At 41.3% G+C, this 20419-nt stretch overlaps 1 protein-coding gene across 1 annotated transcript in view; it reads left to right on the forward strand.

Annotated features, from left to right (window-relative positions):
- The window catches only part of SLC35F2 (solute carrier family 35 member F2), a 47867-nt gene extending 36294 nt beyond the window's left edge, over window positions 1-11573 (forward strand). The window contains exons 4-8 of the mRNA XM_065882643.1: window positions 5026-5185; window positions 6053-6209; window positions 6756-6808; window positions 7852-8006; window positions 11388-11573. Coding sequence (XP_065738715.1) covers window positions 5026-5185; window positions 6053-6209; window positions 6756-6808; window positions 7852-8006; window positions 11388-11573 — 711 coding nt within the window. The remainder of the gene's footprint in view (window positions 1-5025; window positions 5186-6052; window positions 6210-6755; window positions 6809-7851; window positions 8007-11387) is intronic.
- The last annotated feature ends 8846 nt before the right edge of the window (window positions 11574-20419 follow it).

Consider the following 20419-nt stretch of genomic DNA (forward strand, 5'->3'; position numbering starts at 1 on the left):
TGTTTTTGGTGTCTGTCCCCAGTGGCTATGGTTGGTTCAGTGGGTTGTGTAGGTTTCCTGGTGGAGGGGACCAGTCCCTGTGTTCTGGTGGATGAGGTTGGATCTTGTCTTTCTGGTGGGCAGGTCCACGTCTGGTGGTGTATTTTGGGGTGTCTGTGGCCTTATTATGATTTTAGGCAGCCTCTCTGCTAATGGGTGGGGTTGTGTTCCTTTCTTGCTAGTTGTTTGGTGTAGAGTGTCCAGCACTGTAGCTTGCTGGTCGTTGAGTGAAGCTGGGTGTTGGTGTTGAGATGGAGATCTCTGGGAGATTTTCGCCGTTTGATATTACGTGGAGCTGGGAGATCTCTTGTGGACCAGTGTCCTGAAGTTGGCTCTCCCACCTCAGAGGTACAGCCCTGATGCCTGGCTGGAGTACCAAGAGCCTGTCCTCCACACAGCTCAGAATAAAAGGGAGAAAAAATAGAAAGAAAGAAAGAAAGAGGATAAAAGAAAGTAAGATAAAATAAAATAAAGTTACTAAAATAAAGAATTATTAAGAAAAAAATTCTTTAAGTAAAAAAAAAAAGAGAAAAAACCCAAAAATGGACAGACAGAACCCTAGGACAAATGGTGAAAGAAAAGCTATACAGACAAAATCTCACACAGAAGCATACACATACACACTCACAAAAAGAGGAAAAGGGGAAAAAATAATATATCTTGCTCCCAAAGTCCACCGCCTCAATTTTGGATGATTCGTTGTCTATTCAGGTATTCCACAGATGCAGGGTTCATCAAGTTGATTGTGGAGCTTTAATCCGCTGCTTCTGAGGCTGCTGGGTGAAATTTCCCTTTCTCTTCTTTGTTTGCACAGCTCCCGGGGTTCAGCTTTGGATTTGGCCCCTCCTCTGCGTGTAGGTCGCCTCAGGGCATCTGTTTTTTCACTTAGACAGCACGGGGTTAAAGGAGCAGCTGATTCGGGGGCTCTGACTCACTCAGGCCGGGCAGAGGGACGGGTACAGATGCGGGGCGAGCCTGCGGCAGCACAGGCCAACATAACGTTGCACCAGTCTGAGGCGCGCTGTGTGTTCTCCCGGGGAAGTTGTCCCTGGATCACGGGACCCTGGCAGTGGCGGGCTGCACAGGCTCCCCGGAAGGGAGGTGTGGATAGTGACCTGTGCTCGCACACAGGCTTCTTGGTTGCGGCAGCAGCAGCCTTAGCTTCTTATGCCCGTCTCTGGGGTCCGCGCTGATAGACGCGGCTCACGCCCATCTCTGGAGCTCCTTTAAGCAGCCCTCTTAATCCCCTCTCCTTGCGCACCAGGAAACAAAGAGGCAAGAAAAAGTCTCTTGCCTCTTCGGCAGCTCCAGACTTTTTCCCGGACTCCCTCCCGGCTAGCTGTGGCGCAGTAGTCCCCTTCAGGCTGTGTTCACGCCGACAACCCCAGTCCTCTCCCTGCGATCCAACCGAAGCCCGAGCCTCAGCTCCCAGCCCCCGCCCGCCCCGGCGGGTGAGCAGACAAGCCTCTCGGGCTGGTGAGTGTTGGTCGGCACCGATCCTCTGTGCGGTAGTCTCTGCGCTTTGCCCTCTGCAGCCCTGTTGCTTCGCTCTCCTCCGTGGCTCTGAAGCTTCCCCCTCCGCCACCTGCAGTCTCCACCCGCAAAGGGGCTTCTAGTGCGTGGAAACCTTTCCTCCATCACAGCTCCCTCCCTCTGGTGCAGGTCCCGTCCCTATTCTTTTGTCTCTGTTTTTACTTTTTTCTTTTGCCCTACCCAGGTATGTGGGGAGTTTCTTGCCCTTTGGGAGGTCTGAGGTCTTCTGCCAGCCTTCAGTCGGTGTTCTATAGGAGCAGTTCCACGTGTAGATGTATTTCTGATGTATCTGTGGGGAGGAAGGTGATCTCTGTGTCTTACTCTTCCTCCATCTTCTCAAATTTTCAGAATGCCTTTTAATATTGTGCTAAGCATTTTCCTCAGCAAATCTCTTGGGTTTCGACTGGCATGGGTTAAAAAGCCAAGATAGGAAATATTTGTTAAGACAGACATAATAGGAGGCACGTGAAAAACCCAGAATTTCACAAAAATTAAAACCAGGAGTTACCTAGAAGATGCAGTTCATCACAAATAGTATTAAGTGTACTTTTAGCAATGAATAATGAGTATAAGTATATAGAAAATAGCATTTTTCTAGTCACATCTATCCTCATAATCTCACACACCGTTTAATTACTTGATTACAATTTGTAGAAACTTTGATCTCTGACTAATGACAATTAGAAGTTATGAATTGGTACAAGGTCTAAACACAGCTAAACAAAACACAGCTGGGTTATTGTGACTAAAGGTCATGCCTTAAACTAATCTCAAACAATTTCTTTCGTCTTAGCCTCTTAGAAAAACCTAAGCATTTGGTTGTCAAAAGTTATGTACTTATGGTCCTAGCAAGCCCTATTATAAAAAGCACATCTTACAACTAGAGGTGCTTCCAGCAGTAGAAAGTGCCTCTCATTGGAATTCTTCAAGCGGATTCTCTCCTTGAGTAAATCTCTGGCCTGGTTAGTCTGAAAGGGTGGAAGTTATTTACTGATTGATTGATTGATCACCATGAGTGACATGTGGGATCTTAGTTCCCTGACCAGGGATCGAACCTGTGTCCCCTGCAGTGGAAGCTTGGAGTCCTAACCACGGGACCACCAGGGCATTCCCCTTGAAAAGGTGGAAGTTTAGATTGGATGGTCTTTGAAACTCCTTCTTAAGGATTCCTTCAAAGACTCTGTAATTGCGAATAGTAATGTAGTAGTTCTTGATGTGGCCATTGACATTGCTGGCCTAGGTTTCTACTCATGTCTCTTCTCACTTCACTGCCACATCTACATATTCCGTACCCACAGGCGGCTTCTCTCTCTTATGTTGCTCTATTCTTTCTAGAATGAATCCTTTTTAAAGCCCCTTCTCTAAGTCCTAATTCAATTTCACTTTCTCCTCTATACTCCACTGTATCTCTAATAAAGTCGAATTCATGTTTATATCCATGCCTTCTCCTCATTCCAGGTTCTTACTTAGTTCCTTGCTTACTGTGACTGTACAATAATTTTTAAAGATTAAATTAAATAGGGAGGCTCTTAGAGCTACAAGCATCAAACAGAAGACATCTGTCACCAAGAACACATTTTGAAAAGATCCAATGTAGATAAATGACTGAATGTGATAGATATCAGATTAGAAGTCATGGAATTTTAGAGTGGGAAGGTACCTGTGAGATCATTTGGTCTGACCTCTTGATTTCAGATTTTGACTCAAAGGGTGACTAGCTAGAGATCACACAGCTGGTCAATGGTAGGTCTGGGGCCTGAGGTCTTGGGAGCTCTTACCAAATGTAGGTGCCTCCCTTATATGGCTACTCATTGCCCACCAAAAATTGTTTAAAATAGAGCAGGTTTAAGTTTGACTTTAAGACACAATTTGAGGATAGGGAGTCTCCTGTAATAGTTTTTAGAGTGACTTTTTCCACTTTTCTTGTTTAAGGAATGTAGTTTAGACTTTGTTACTTCATTATGGCTGGATTCTGTTGGTGTCTTCAAGGACAAGCTATTATCATTTGCATCGTTTAATGGTTTGTTATTCAGGCAGGCTCAATAAAGCACTTAAGAGATTGGAGTTCTAAAAAAAAAAGAGAGAGAGACAGATTGGAGTTCTGCAGCTGGAATAAATAACACAAGGCAAGGTGCCCATTCCTATACTTAACATTGCAGTGAAAGGCAATCAGTAAACAACTGTGGACAGGATCAAACGGGCTGTTGGAGATTTAGGGGCCTGCCTTCTCCAAGACTAAACAGATACAGAGCAACTCAGGGATACGTTTAAAAAAAGAACAGGATGAGCAATCAAAAAACATCATCAGGAACATTATTAGTAAAAGGAATATATTTTATCCTTGAATGCACTTTGCCAAATTTGTGACTTTAAGAATCCAGTGAATGGAATCTCTTTTTCTTTTATCTTAAAAAGATTTTGGATTTACTATAATTTTGGCACTCTTAATCCCCCTGCCTTTCAGACTGGCAATATTAGGGGTGTAGCAAGTATTTTCTGGATGCAGGACCAACAGGTGATGGAGGAGTATATGATGAAGATGAGCAAGAGTATTTGCTGTGAGCAAGCATCTGTCTTATATGGTGGGGTTGGACACTTTGTCAAGGAGATGGTGTCTGTTTGCTCTCTCATAATAACCTGTACTTTTTTGTAGCTCTTAGCCCAATTGCATTTATATATTGGTTGTGTGATTCTTCTGTGTCTGTCTAGCCTTCTGTATACTCCTCTTTGTGTCTCTCTTGTTCTCCTCTATATTCCAGCTCCTCTCACAGTGTCTCCCACATATCACATACTTAAATATTTGTTGACTGAGTGAATGGGCACATGTCTACTGGACTTAAAGATAAACACAGGTGGGAGTGTAGAGGTAAACTGCATAGGCTGTTGGGCAGAATTCCTGGGTTCATCAACTGGCTCCAACACTTTTATTTATTTATGGCTGTGTTGGGTCTTTGTTGCTACACGCGGGCTTTCTCTAGTTGCAGTGAGTGGGGGCTACTCTTCGTTGCAGTGCATGTGCTTCTCATTGCGGTTGCTTCTCTTGTTGCAGAGCACGGGCTCTAGGCACGCGGGCTCAGTAGTTGTGGTGGACAGGCTTAGTTGCTCCATGGCATTGGGATCTTCCCGGACCAGGGCTCAAACCCGTGTCCCCTGCATTGGCAGGTGGATTCTTAACCACTGTGCCACCAGGGAAGTCCTCCACCACTTTTAACTATGTGAATTTGGGCAGCTCATTTAACCTTTCTGTGCCTTTGTTTTCCTCCTGTGTAAAACGGAGATTGCAGTTACAATCTCATAGAATTGTTGTGAGGATTAAATGAGTTAATCCAGGTAAGGCATTTAGTACAGGGCTGGCAATAATAAATGCTCAATAAACACTGACTCCTGTTATTACTTAATCATCTTGTAGCTAATGAGAGATGTTTTAAGCCATCTGTTTCTCCTTCCATGCAGCTTTTGGATTGCTTTGGGATTCCTGTGTTGATGGCTCTCTCGTGGTTTATTCTTTATGCAAGATACAGAGTGATCCACTTCATCGCTGTGGCTGTCTGTCTGTTGGGCGTAGGAACTATGGTTGGTGCAGACATATTAGCAGGGAGGGAAGACAATTCAGGTGAGACTGTGTTAACTTGTTTCTGGTTTAGTCACAGAAAAAGTTTTGCTTATGTCCTCACTTTTATTGTGCAAAGATAAAGTAAAAGGCAGAGAACGTGTCCTGATTAACTATCTTTAAAATTTTACTTTTAGATTTGCTTGCTTCTGGTACTATAACCATTTCCACAAAGCAGTCTTTATGTTTCTACCTGCCCTGAGCCCTTGCTATGTTTTGTCACACTAAATAGTTTGTTTTGTGTCATGAGAGAGAAGTTTCTTTATATATTTGCAATAATCTTTTTTTGGCCCATACATTTGGATTAGTTACTGGAAATCCTACTGTAGATTCTTGGGTTTTGTTTTCATCAAAAAGGAGACTTTGTGTTCACTGAATGACCCCTTTTTTCAGTTACTCTGTGGATGAGAACATTTTGATATTCTTTATGTCAAGGTTCAGATAGTTGATACTGTAAAATCTAAATAAGGTCTATGATTTCACTCAATATACAAGTGACTTCAGTGTCTCCTTTGATTGAGAAAATTACCTTGCTTACCTAGCTTCCTTCCCTATAGTTTTCAATGAATTCCCATCAATAATTTCCATTAATTTCTCATGTCATAGAATCATTTTCTGAGGCCTTACATTATGGTATACACCACCATCTTCCAATCTGTTAGTTTCCTGAGGATCCAAAATAAGAAAAATGAAAGCAGAATTGTACCAGAAAGTGAGACAAGCAAGAGTCTTTAAACTTCTAAAAATCAGGGTTTCTTCTTCTGTAAAATCTTACTTAAATAAATATGAGCCAGGTAATCTCCTGGAAGCAAGCTGGAGAGTTTTCCCTAGTGACAAATGTATTCCTTTTTGTGGCTTATCTCCTTATAGGTAGTGATGTACTGATTGGTGACATCTTGGTCCTTCTTGGGGCTTCCCTCTATGCTGTTTCTAATGTGTGTGAAGAATACATCGTGAAGAAGCTGAGCAGACAGGAGTTTTTAGGAATGGTGGGCTTGTTTGGAACAATTATCAGTGGCATACAGCTGTAAGGTTCTCAACTTATCCTTAAAAACAATATAAGCAAATATGTCATAGATGATTACTTTCCAGCTACTAATATTCATTGTTTATTTGGCCCAAATTCAAATTTGAAATCAGTAACTTGCTAAATATCTATTAGAAGATTTTTGAAACATCAAGAATTATGCCTCATTTTCTTTTACATGTGTGATGCTTGATTCCTGCTTATAATGTGGTAGACTTTATATTACCAGTGAAGACTCTTTTTCAATTATTCCTAGAAAATATTAACTTCCTGTTCAAAGGGAACACATAGTGTCATGTTTTCCTCCTGTAGTTGACTACTGTAGAGTGCTTCTCAGGGTGTCAAACATGTGTTTATGGACTCCTCTGGGTTTTATTCTTTGTCATTTTAATTAAAGATAGTTATTTTTATACTCTAAGAAAAATTCAAAAGTCAACATAATTAATCACCTTGGTGAAGTACTTAAAGCTTGAAGCAATTTAATTGCTTATAAAATAGTAAAAATTAGTATAAAGATCTCTCTGTGACCTCTTGTTTTAATCACAGATTGATTGTGGAATATAAGGATATTGCCAGCATTCACTGGGACTGGAAAATTGGTATGTACATACATAATAATTCTTGTTAGTCTTTCCCCTGACACACATCAAGAAATAAATACTTCATTTTAGTAATACTATTAAACATTTTTATATAAAATCACAGAGTAATTTAGTACACAGAGAACTATAGTGGTTTACATTGAGTTTTCTCTGAGAACTTGTAAACAAACCCCCCCATAAAAGTTAATCCTTAATCTTTACCTTCAGGAATAGCCTTTCTTTACTAGGAATTCTGAACAAGACTGACCTTTGGTCACACTAACTTTCAACTAGATAAGTATCTCGAGTCCTCAGACTTGTGAAGGTTGTCTGCTTGATGTAATTTGTGAAGTATTAACCTGAATAATCTGATGGTGTGTAATCACCACCACATTCCATTGCTACTCTCATCTGATAGGAAAGATTTGAACCTTATTTAATGATGCGTGGAAAGAAATTAAGTACTACGTGAAGTGTCATTGAAACTCATTTACCATGCTTGGATGATTTCATTCAAGTAAATAACTTAGATTGCCTGTGTGTGTGTGTGTGTGTGTGTGTGTTGAGTGAGGTTGGAGAAGTGGTTGTGAAGCAGAGGTAACTGCTATAAGTAGTTGCTGACCCACATGACTAGCTCTTATGAGATGAACAAAAGATAATGGGCCTAACGACTATCTTTGATACCCTAAAAATACTTTATTTTGATTCAACCACACAAATCATGTCCAACCATGATGCCTTTTATCATTGGCATCTCTCTGCCCTGGGCAGGTGGATAACATGGGGTGATAAGAGCTGTTGACTTACACCATAAGCAAGATTCTATGGCCTTGATCATCTAACACTCTGTTGAATTTTTTAAGTTCTTCATCATATCTTGTTGATATTTTTTTCCTGAGAGCTTTGTATGTCTCATTTGCAATACTTGCTGTTAACAAGGGGCTTTGTGGATAGTATGTTAAAGGATCAGGGAATTTTATACATCAGTCAAGCTTTAAAAGCACAGCACCTTTAACTTTTGGTTTCTTCCTATAACATTAGATATTCCATTTTTTTCACAGCCCTGCTGTTTGTAGCATTTGCCCTCTGTATGTTTTGCCTGTACAGCTTCATGCCACTGGTGATTAAAGTCACTAGTGCCACTTCTGTCAACCTGGGCATCCTGACAGCTGACCTCTACAGTCTTTTCTTTGGACTCTTTCTGTTTGGCTATAAGGTGAGCAAATAGATCTTGTTCAAATCAGAACACTTTTTTGTTTTAAAAGAAGTAATGGGTTTCTTTAAGATTTTAGATCCCAAAATGAAACCTTCTCACCTTCTTGGCAAGAATTTCTTTGGACACTGTCACTCCAGGCAAATAGCATGTTAGTGTTATTATAAGAGTCTTGCTTTGAGAACTACTGCCTTAGAAATCCATCTTTCTGGGACTTCCCTGGTGGCGCAGTGGTTAAGAATCTGCCTGCCAATGCGGGGGACACGGGTTTGAGCCCTGGTCCAGGAAGATCTCATATGCCGCGGAGCAACTAAGCCCGTGTGCCACAACTACTGAGCCCGTGAGCCACAACTACTGAAGCCCGTGCACATAGAGCCCGTGCTCCACAACAAGAGAAGCCACTGCAATGAGAAGCCTGCACGCCACAACGAAGGGTAACCCCCGCTTGCTGCAACTAGAGAAAGCCCGTGTGCAGCAACGAAAACCCAAAACGGCCAAAAATAAATAAATTTATTTTTTAAAAAAAGAAAGAAATCCGTCTTTCCATAGTATAAAGCTTGTTGACTTGGCTGCTATTACAGTCATTTGAACAAATAGTTAGAATGTCGGCTGTTGCTTGATAATTTTGGTTTTAGCTGGGGATAGCAACTATATTTCTTTATCCGTGTAAAATTTTGTATCTGGGTGGAAATTGCTTGGCACTGATTTACACTGTTCCCAGGAATTGGCCAGGAACTCACAATGCCTAGATCAGTGTGTTCTCAGAAATTTCTGCTTAAGAGGCATAAACCATTTTTGCTTTTACATGTCACAGGAACCAGCTGTTATCTTCACAAACTTGCTGGTTAAGGTATTCCTGAACTAAGACTGAAGAAGTATTTATAGCTTTTTGGTGGCATCATAAAAAGTAACAAATGTCAAAGTGAATCAGGGAAGTGATCCTGACAGCCCTAGATTTTTTTTTCTATGATAGCAATCATTAAGGGGTACAAAGTGGGCCTTAAAAGTGAGTTAAAAAAAAAAAAAAAGTGAGTTAGCTGTTCTGTGGTGCTGTTCTTGCATTTCACATGGCCACCACTAGGGGACCATGGTGTTTTTATTCTGCAGTTCAAGGCCAGTTGATGGCTACCCATACCCAGAGAAAGCTTGAGAGCTCTGCAGTATAACATTTGGCCCCGCTTACCTGTGCTTTTTTTTTTTTTTAGCTAAACATATTGAGGTAGCTTTAGTAGTTTAACTTTTACTTTTCCCTCATTAGTAAAATAATGTCCAAGGAGGAAGTAAGGTTAAAGAAATAAAAGCTTCAAAGTGAAAGTACACTTGTCGCTACCTATTATAAGCTCCCTTAATGTACATATTTGCTTTTTAACTGTATTAACTTTAATGAGAAAAAGCCTTCTTGTGTTGTCATTTTTTTTGGCCACATGATTACACTATTATTCTCAAAAGTGGAACATGCAAACTATAAGTTCCTTGCAGTTCTTTTGCTTTATGTTTCTTTGTCCCTGCATGTCTAGCAGCTCACTCATAACTCATATCAGATTTTATTCTTTTTGGTCAAAGGCTGTTTCAAGACCTGTAGAGCAAAGAGGAGGTCTGCTGTGATCTTCAGAGTAAATTACAGAGGTGGGGAATCATTCAGAGCATAAAGACGATATCTAGGATCTTAGAAGAAATTTTTAAAGACAGAATCATAAGTTCAATATGTCACTAATTTAAAAAAATTACAGTATCTAAAATAACTTTGGCTCTGATATTTTAAAACACAGTTGAAAAAGACATTAAACAATTTCTGTATTCATTGGTGTCAGACTCTGCCTCCTCTGGATTGATCTTGAGTAAATACTCACTGAACAGAGTAGCCACAAGAAATTTCCTGTATAGATCCAGACACAAAGGGTAAAATTTTAAAAACAGCCTCTGATTCAGGAGACTTATTATCTCACTCCCTCAGTCTCTCTCTTCTAATAAAGGTGCCTCCATTTAATCATGTGCCTTCTTAAGAGGAACAAGATACTTTTTTCTTATAAACATTTAAAACCACCAAACCAAACAGGACATGTTTTGAATAAGTTACTTAGGTTTTCCCACAGGTAACAGTGAACATTCTATTGGAGAGCATGATTGACCTTCATGATACTGACTTTAAAAGTTTAGGGTACTCTAAATAGCTTTAACTCCCTTTAATCTTTTCTGAATCATTTTTCCCCCAAAAAAACATTTATTCAATACCAGCTATGTGCTGGGTGCTGTGCTGAGATTGGATCCAAGAATGAAACCTGTGGAGGAAATTAGTTTGGCTGCTGCTCCGGTTGACGTTATCACTGGCTTTGCATCATCACTGAATCCAGTGGAGGCCTTCCAGTTTTGGGGAGGGCTGTGGGTATTCCATTCCTTAAAAAGTTCTAACGGTTTAAGGTTAAGAACTAATTGAGCATCTATGAAACATTAACATGTTGAAGCCAATGGTGACCCATAGAAGCCCACACCTGGAGATGACTGTAATCTACTTAATACTCATTTCAAAACCCATTTCATTTTTTCCTTCTACCTTTGGGAGTATGTCTTTTTTTAAAAAAAATTAATTTATTTTATTCATTTATTTTTGGCTGCATTGGGTCTTCGTTGCTGCGTGCAGGCTGTTCTCTAGTTGCGGCCAGTGGGGGCTACTCTTCATTGCGGTGTGTGGGCTTCTCATTGCAGTGGCTTCTCTTGTTGCGAAGCACAGGCTCTAGGAGCGTGGGCTTCAGTAGTTGTAGTATGCGAGCTCAGTAGTTGTGGCTCACGGGCTCTACAGTGCAGGCTCGGTAGTTGTGTCACACGGGTGTAGTTGCTCTGTGGCATGTGGGATCCTCCTGGACCAGGGCTCGAACCCATGTCCCCTGCCTTGGCAGGCAGATTCCCAACCACTGCACCACCAGGGAAGCCTGGGAGTGTGTCTTACTTTTTCTTCTCTCTCATCTTCTTTCTCTTCTCCTTTTCCAAACCATTCTGTTTTCTTATTGTTTCACACCAGTGTTGTAAGCTGTGCCTAGGGACTGAATCTGGGTCTCTCATGGTACCATGCTAAATTTTTAGTCTCTCCACTAAGTAAGTGGGACTAGTTGTGAGGTGGGATGCAGCTGGGTTATCACAGAGAAAGGCAAAAGTCCATTTCCTAAAGATCCAAGAATCCAGTTGGCTGATGTGGTGGGTGATATGGGCAGAGCTCACACATTCACCAGTACACACACACGGAATGGTTTTGGTCATTAGCATCTCCTTGGGCAACTTTCAGAAAAAAAAAATTATGAGAAGGTAACCCTCAAAGCTCTGTTGACAAAAGGCAGCAGCAAAGATGTGTATGTGAGGGAGCACTGTCCATAGCCTATTATTTCCTCCTAGTTTTCAGGACTCTACATCCTCTCTTTCACCGTCATCATGGTGGGGTTCATTCTGTACTGCTCCACTCCAACACGCACTGCAGAGCCGTTTGAAAGCAGCATGCCACCAGTTACCAGCATTGGAATCGACAACCTGGGACTGAAGCTTGAGGAGAACCTCCAGGAGGCCCACTCTGCAGTCTTGTAGCTGGAGAAGAAGGCACACACGTACACCTGGGGTTTCCTGGGAAGCTGGAAGCTGTCACCTGGATAAAGCAGAGCCTACTGCCTTGGGATACTTGGAAAATTATCAGACTCAGAGTGAATACTCTGTAGCATTGGATTGGATCCAGTGGTTAGATTTTACAAAGGAATACAAAATAATGTATCAAAAGTAGAAATTCCAAAATAGGGCAGAAGTCAAGGCCAGAATTGTGTTTCTGTGTGTTTGAGGGCCAATACCTATTAGTGTCAGGGAGACAAGGAGTGGGGCCCACACTGGGGTCTTAGAGGTACAAGTAGGAAAGCAGGATTGGATAGATACCTGGGTGTGAGCCAGCCTCAGGACACAGCCTGAAAGCAGGCTGTCCAGGCTGGGCTGGGTAGTCAGGAGGAGGGGCAGCCCAGGTTGGTTTTGGAGTAGGTTTCCTCATTTGGAGGCATCTGAGTTTTGTCCTGCTGAGGCAGTTATTGTCCTTGTACAAGCCTCGTGGCCTTTAGGCCACTAGATGAGGTCTGGTGACTGATTGCACATGTTGGGAACATGGGTGGGCAGTACTTGAGAAATCCTGAGATACAACTGTGAGTACCATAGAAGCCGTAGAGTACAGTAAACCTAGGAACCTTCTCCCAATTGTTATTATGCTACTTCTTTGCAAATAATGTGCCATGAGATTTTTATGATACTTCTTCAATACAGAGTGTTAATATGTAGCATCATTATGATATCAACTACTAGTATGCCACTTTACAAAAACTCTGTAAACTTTTTTAGGTAAAAATATAATAAAGAAATTGAGGGTAAGTGTTCATATTATTAAAAGATTTTGATTTCATGGAAATATATTTACTGTGTGGTTTTTTTGATTACCTAATTCCCCTTGTGGATTTTAAATGACTTAATATATTCAAGCTTTCCTCATATCCAACTTTTCAGAATCATGTCTTCTTAAGGCGAAGCAAACCTATCTATTTGGGGCTCTGCCAGAATGGAGGGGAAATCAGAGTAAGCTCCCAGATCATTTGCTGGAATAAACATTTAAAAATGTTTAATGGGTTTTTAAAAAAACCTTTTTGAGTGAAATAACCTTTCATTTCCTGCAGCCAATTAAAACTGATATTTGGTTTTCACTCCTTACCATTAACAACTGTCAGTGAGTGGAAAAAGATTATGTTAAAATGTTTGGCCTTTTGGGGAAGACTTCCAGTTTGATTAATACACTGATTATTTCTTAAAATATCTTGCTTAATAATAAACCGGTATATATAGGGATAGTGGTGAAGTAGAGAATCTCAGGTGACAATATCCCACATGTCTGTCGAGGCTAAGCTCAAATGTCATATCTACTATGAAGCCTTTTTTAGGCCATCTGGGCTGGGTTCCCCACCTCCTCTAGGTTCCCAGGGCCCTTGCTTGTTCACATCTTCCTCGTAGCACTTATTGAATTGAGGTGTTGCTGTTTACCTGCCTCTCCTCACCACGGGTTGAGCTCTTCCAGGTCAACAGCCTTTTATCATCTTTCTAGTCCTTTGGTCATCTTACTTCTTGAGTGATTATTAAATGAACTTTGTCTTTGGTCTCAGTTCGGAACATTTAAGGGGAGATTGATCTAAAGTAAGGCCTTTTATGCAGATACATGTCTGTAGGAAGTAAGTTATCCTACCCTACTCTCTTTCTACCCATCACCCTTAATCCTGGTGTTTCCCCTTGCTTGCTCCCTTTGGAAAGGGGCAGAGGAGTTCCAATCTGGGCATCCCAAATTAAAACTCAGAATAGTGTTCCAAAGAAGCAATTCTATGAATGACATTCAGCAACTGAATAATAGTACTGCAAGGCTTTGCAAGGTTTAAGAAAGTTGTGAAGACTGTCAGTTTAACCAGCCTGCATAATACCACTTTCATGGAAGATGTGTTTTCAAAAATCTGGCTTACACACGAGCTTCTTATTTATTTATTTATTTATGGCTACATTGGGTCTTTGTTGCTGCGTGTGGGCTTTCCTCTAGTTGCAGCAAGCGGGGGCCACTCTTCGTTGCGGTGCGCAGGCTTCTCACTGCGGTGGCTTCTCTTGTTGAGGAGCATGGGCTCTAGGTGCGTGGGCTTCAGTAGTTGTGATGCACGGGCTCAGTAGTTGTGGCTCGCGGGCTCTAGAGCGCAGGCTCAGTAGTTGTGGCGCACAGGCTTAGTTGCTCCGTGGAATGTGGGTTCCCAGACCAGGGCTCGAACCCGTGCCCCCTGCATTGGCAGGTGTATCCTTAACCAGTGACCACCAGGGGAAGCCCGACACACAAGCTTTTGAAACACAACACGTTCTTAAGTTGAAAACCTCCTATAAATTCTTTCTCAGCCTATTAGAGCAATATCAATTTTTCTATATTTTTTGTAGATATTCGTGCCATTAAAAAAAATATCCTGCTGAATAATATAATAGAGTTGCTAGGTCATTCCCTAGTGTTGTATAGGGGTAATAACTTGTGCAGTTGGACTGTGGTAACACTGTAAGAAGAGAGGGCTTTGCTGGCGCCATTTTCGTTGTTTGCGTTTTGAATCTAGGTTCTCTTTTGTGGATGAGTAGTTAACATTTCTCACCTTTCTGATACCAATGTCTCACAGAGAATTGGTATGTAAGATCAGTATTTCCAGCAGGTGGCGCTTTAACAATTATAAAAAAGACCTGTGACATAATCTTTCATTTTGTAGTGCCTCCATAACGTTCTGTTAAATCAAAGTGTTTTGTTTTAAAAGAGGGTATTATGATGACTGTCCTCAGCAGCGATTGCCTTTGATTAACAGTTGAAGAATGCAGGTGTCAGAAAAGTTGAAATATCCTTTGCAGGTCACATAGTTTGGTGGCTAAAGTGAATACAGGATCCAGGATTCCCTTCAGTTTAGTTGGCAGCCTGAAGTTCCCACTGCTTCATGAAACTGAGTTCTGAGGGGGCCGTAGTCCCTGTGGAATGCACCTCCAGTGAGTGGAACTGGGAAGATTTTCCTGTAAAAACTAGCTTGATGGTGCAGTTTTCTCTGCGGTTCTGGAGCCTGCCCTTTTAAGAAGCTGTAGACATGCATCTCTGTGAGGTCTTCTGTATGCCTAGTCACGATTCTCTTTTCTGTCGTTATTATAGTGATGCACCATTTTCATCCACATTTAATCACTTAGTATCTGGATATATCCTCAGCCCTCAAAAGATACCAATAAATCAGGGAAATTCAGCAAATAGCCACTTAGCTTATTAAAAGGCAAGAGATTTATGAGGAAATTAGGTAATGCTGAACATGCAGTTCTTCAATAGTATTTTTTTTTTTTTAATAGTATTTTTATAAAGAGTGTTTTGAGAAGTCTGTCTATGTATATGTGGAATATCGAGAGGGGTAAAGCCTCTTTAGGATAGCAAAATTTTACCTGTAGGATTTATTTTTTTGTTTTGTTTTTTTTTTTTTTTTTTTTTTTTTTGCGGTACGCAGGCCTCTCACTGTTGTGGCCTCTCCCGTTGCAGAGCACAGGCTCCGGACGCGCAGGCTCAGCGGCCATGGCTCACGGGCCTAGCCGCTTCGCGGCAGGTGGGATCTTCCCGGACCGGGGCACGTACCCGTGTCCCCCGCATCGGCAGGCGGACTCTCAACCACTGCGCCACCAGGGAAGCCCTTACCTGTAGGATTTAATGTCCCAAAGTTTCTTCCCCCAATGCTTTCTTCATACACTTTGTTCCTGGTTTAAATATTGCCCTCTTTAGCAATCTTAAAGTGCAGACACTTCTGGAGAAGAAAATTGGAAAGGGGAGAGAAATGATATGAATAAAAAACATGGGCCATTTGAACAATTATTGGCTCCAACTTACCATAACAAGCATTCAGATGGTGCCATATAATCATCACTCAATGAGCTATTCTTCACAGCCTGCCCAGTGGGGAGGCCAGACTCTATATACCAGGTGAGATGTAGAGGACTTGCAGTGCTAGTAGCCGGAGCTTGGAGTCCCACTTTCCTTGACCTCAGATGTTGCCTTCTTTCTGCTTGGTGACAGTGCTTTTCCACTTTTCCCTGAGTGTTTCACATTCTTTCAGATTCATATTCTGACTTTGGTCTTGTGGTCTCATGTGGGACCTTATCCACCTTGGTCTTCATAAAAAGTCCAGTGCAGGTACCTTTACATGATGGGACACACACAGACACACACACCACCATCACCACCATCACCAACTCCTACGTAGACCACTCCCCCCGACATCTTATTTTTCCAGAAATTGCAGTTGTTGATAAGATTGATTGTAGCAGTTTCAGGGAATCTGCCCTCACCCCTGACACACATCCAGAGGGATTTCTATAGAACTTCAGTTTCCTGGTCCAGCTGTTGGATTAAGTGTACAGGCATACCCCATTTTATTGTACTTTGCTTTATTGTGTTTTGCTGATATCACGGTTTTTTACAAATTGAAGGTTTGTGGCAACCCTGCATTGAGCAAGTATATTAGCACCATTTTTTCCAACAGCAATTGCTTACTTCATGTTTCTGTGTCACATTTTGGTAATTCTCACAATATTTTAAATTTTTTGTTATTATATATTTGTCATGGTGATCTGTGATCAGTGATCTTTGGTATTACTGTTGTAATTGTTTCAGGCGCCATGAACTGTGCCCATATAAGATAGTGAATTTAATTGATAAATGTTGTGAGTATTCTGACTATTCCACCAACCAGCCATTCTTCTGTCTCTCTCCCTCAGCCTCACTATTACCTGAGACACAATAATATTGAAATTTGGTCTATTAATAACCTTACAGTGGCCTCTAAGTGTTCAAGCGAAAGGAAGAGTCACATGTCTCTCACTTTAAATCAAAAGCTAGAAATGATTAAGCTTAGTGAGGAAGGCATGTTGAAAGCTGAAAAAACTAGGCTTCTTGAACCAAACAGCCAAGTCGTGACTGCAGAGGAAAAGTTCTTGAAGGAAATTATGTGCTACTCCAGTGAATACATGAATGATAAAAAAGCAAAACAGCCTTATTGCTGATATGCCGAAAATTTTGATGTCCTGGATAGAAGATCAAACCAGTCACAACATTCCCCTAAACCAAAGACCAATCCAGAGCAAGGCCCTAACTCTCTTCAATTCTGTGAAGGCTGATACAGGTTAGGAAGCTGCAGAAGAAAAGTTTGCAGTTGACAGAGCTTGGTTCACGAGGTTTAAGACAAGAAGCCAGCTCCATAATGTGAAAGTGCAAGGTGACTCAGTAAGTGCTGATGTAGAAGCTGCAGCAAGTTATCCAAAAGATTAGCTAAGATAATTCATGAATGTGGCTCCTCTAAACAACAGATTTTCAATGTAGATGAAAGAGCCTTCTGCTGGAAGAAGATGCCATCTAGGACTTTGAATAGCTAGAGAAGCGAAATCATTGCCTGGCTTCAAAGGACAGGCTGACTCTCTTATTAGGGGTCTTTTTGAAACAAGTTCTACTGTGGGTAAAATGCTATCAAACAGCATTGCATGCTACAGAGAAATCATTCATGAAAGTAAGAGTAAAGTGATGCAGCAAACTTCATTGTTGCCTTATATTAAGAAATTGCCATGGCCGCCCCAAACTTTAGCAACCACCACCCTGATCAGTTGGCAGCCATTAACATTGAGGCAAGACCCTCCACCAGCAAACAGAGTAAGACTTGCTGAAGCCTCTGATGATGCTTAGCACTTTTTAGCAATAAAGTATTTTAAAATTAAGCTATATACATTGTTTTCTTAGACACGATACTATTGCACACTTAACTGACTACAAGTAACTTTTATATGCACTGGGAAACCAGAAAAAATTGTGTGATTCGCTTTATTGTGATATTTGCTCTATTGCAGAGGACTGGAATCAAATCTGTAATATCTCCAAGATATGCCTGTATATAGTGACTACTTGGATACAGTTGGTATACAAAATTTATTTGGTCTCCCATCAATTTAGAGCATTCAATAGGAGGGGGAGGGTCAAGCCTTAATATCTGATCTGATAACTAAAGTGTGAGACATGCCAGAGCAGGGGGATTTGGCTTAGTTGAGAGCTAAATTTGGCAGGTAAGCACAGTTCTGAGAACTCTTTGGTCATGATGTAGAAACATGGTTCAAGTCCACATCTCCTTGTGGAGAGCAGTGCAGAAGGAATCTAGGCTAGGCCAAAGGACACTGTTTGGGAGATCTATTTGCAGAGAGCAGGGAACTCTCAAATTGCCTGGAGTTCAGTGACCACATGCTAATCCTTTAGAGGAAGGCTGGCTAGATTATGGGAGGACACTCACATAGATCCCCCAAACAGGGATGCAGGGGGCAGGGAGAAGAAACTGGGGAAGGTGTGAGTTCTAGGTCCCTGGTACTAGGATGAGTTCAAGAAAAGTAACTGAGGGCATCAAAGACAGACAACTCAATTTGGCCCTCAAATAGGCCTGTGGCCTTAGAATGTTCTTTAACCTTCTAACATGTACATTTCTCCAGTTGACTATCCTACCATTAAGCTCAGTAAGTTGAACTGAAGCACATCATGGTTTCTATCCCCTTCACTTCATCATCTGCCTCACCTTTTAACATAGCAGGTGGAGAAATGTCCCTTTTAGAAGGTTAAAGAACATTCTAAGGCCACAGGCCTATTTGGGGACCAATTTATAACAAAAATGATACCTTTCCATTTGGTTATCCTCTTAATTTTCTTCCCTCGTTACTAATTTTGCTGTTTCAACAGTGATAGATAATGCAGTTGGGAATAATTCATGTGTTTTCAACTGAGTGGGACAAGAGAGGAAGGGCTACGAGCGCTCCGAGAAGGGAGAGAACCCTGTGGACTCCATCTACTAGGAGGAGGAGATGGACTTGAGCTGAAGCTTGGACAAAGTGTTAAGTACAAAAAGAAGAAGTGGAAGAAGGACTTGCCCTTAATATAATTAAATAATTATTATTTAGGTACATGGAGAATTATGAGCTTTAAGCATTGACAATCAAGAACAACCATGTGACAGTACTTGATTTGGTAGCATTCAAGCCTGCCAGAGAGTGTTTTTAGACTTTAGGAATTTGAAAATAAGTTCTGAGCTTCAGTGTTTGGCTGCTTCCCAGACACAGGCCTGCTACCCAGGGAACTATTAGAAATGCCAGCCAGAATAATGTGCTGCTATATTAAACCCTGAGAGAGATGGAGTTCTTCATCTACAGCTTAAAAAAAACATTAACCAAAAAGCAACCAAACCAAAAAACTCCTGGGTGAATTGGAGTTCACAAATAGATTGGCAAACCTGACCAGAGAGCTCTTCTGGAGGAAACCATCAGCCTTGGGATCACAAAGCAGCTGGCATAGTGATTGTGAGCACAGCTGGGTACAGTCCTGGCTCTTCCTATTGCTGAGTGAGCCTCAGGCAAGTGATTTCATTTGTGTGTGTCTGTTTTCTCATCTGAAAATGTGAAGATTAGGTGAGAGAATGCACATCAAGTGTTGAGCACATGAGGTACTGCCCCTCTGGCAATGTTTGGGGCCCACTGTCCTCTGAGGGGGCCGGTTCTGCCTACCTGGGCTTGTAGTCACTCTCTTCATACACTTTGGCTATTTCAAGTTTCATAATCTCACTACCTTCTTTGCTATCTTAAGACACCCAGCTGTTTCTGCAGTTGACAGTGAAGGAGGAAGATCCAAAAATAAAGGAAGTGCAAAGTAACTTGTCATTATTAATGTCACAAATATAAACTGCTCCATAAAATGGGGACACAGTTACGTCTCATTTATTTTACTAATGAATTATTATAGAACTCATAATCCTATTAGTAAGAAGTTCTCTTTTTAGGGGCTCTCCCCATTCCCTGAATTACCTGAAAACACAGGGGCTTCAGCAATTCCAAATGGTTGAGGGGTGCTTTCATTCAACTTTTGTACCAGCTAGGCTGGAGTGCTTATCCTGCATTTCTGTTCCAGATTGTCCTGATGGTAGATCCTTTGCAATGTGGCACTTCATGCACTCCATCAACCAACTTTTCTTTTGTCAAATTGTTTATCATTGATAATTTACTCTAAATGCCATGATTTTAGCAATTGACCCTCAGTTTGTTTTTTGGTTTTGGAGGAGTCGAAAGCCCTCCAAGTCCATATTCAATGATCTCCAGACCGACATGCGAATGGAAAATATCGCCAGGTATAGGGAGTATTCTTCCATTACTATATCTCCTATCAACACAGCAAATGATTCACCTATCAAATGTATAGCACAAGCAACTGCATTCCTCCATTCAGAATGTCCTACTGTATTTCTGTTACTTCCCTACCTTCAAGAAGGCTAAGGACCAGTTCAAGAAGTTTTCTTGTAAGTATCTGACCTCAGGTACAACTTTTCAAGTGGCATATGTACCAGGTCTCCCCCATTACTTACATAATTCCCTACTGTGCTAACTAAAATGTGGGGTACTACTACCTGGGGCCCTTTGAGATAACAGAGATTGTCAGTCCGGTGGCCTTCCATTAACAAGAATGCTTACTACAGCTTTAATCATAATAGCAAAATGTTGGAAACAATTGATCCATCAAAAGGAGAAAGGATTTATAAATATTGGTATATTTGCAAATGTACTACCACTCAGAAATAAAAAAGTACACACTACTGATAAATGTAATAACATGAATACAAAATATATGAGTGAAAGAAGTCAGTAACAAAAGAGTACATATTGTATGATTCCATTTATATGAAGTTCAAAAGCTAATTTATGGGAATAGAAATTGGAATGGTGGCTGCCTCAAGGCAGCACAAGGGTTATTGGAAGGGGCATGAAGGAACTTTCTAGGATAATGGAAATATTCTACATCTTGCCAGGGAGTATTG

Source organism: Phocoena phocoena, chromosome 8, assembly GCF_963924675.1.
Source record: "Phocoena phocoena chromosome 8, mPhoPho1.1, whole genome shotgun sequence".
Taxonomy (NCBI): domain Eukaryota; kingdom Metazoa; phylum Chordata; class Mammalia; order Artiodactyla; family Phocoenidae; genus Phocoena; species Phocoena phocoena.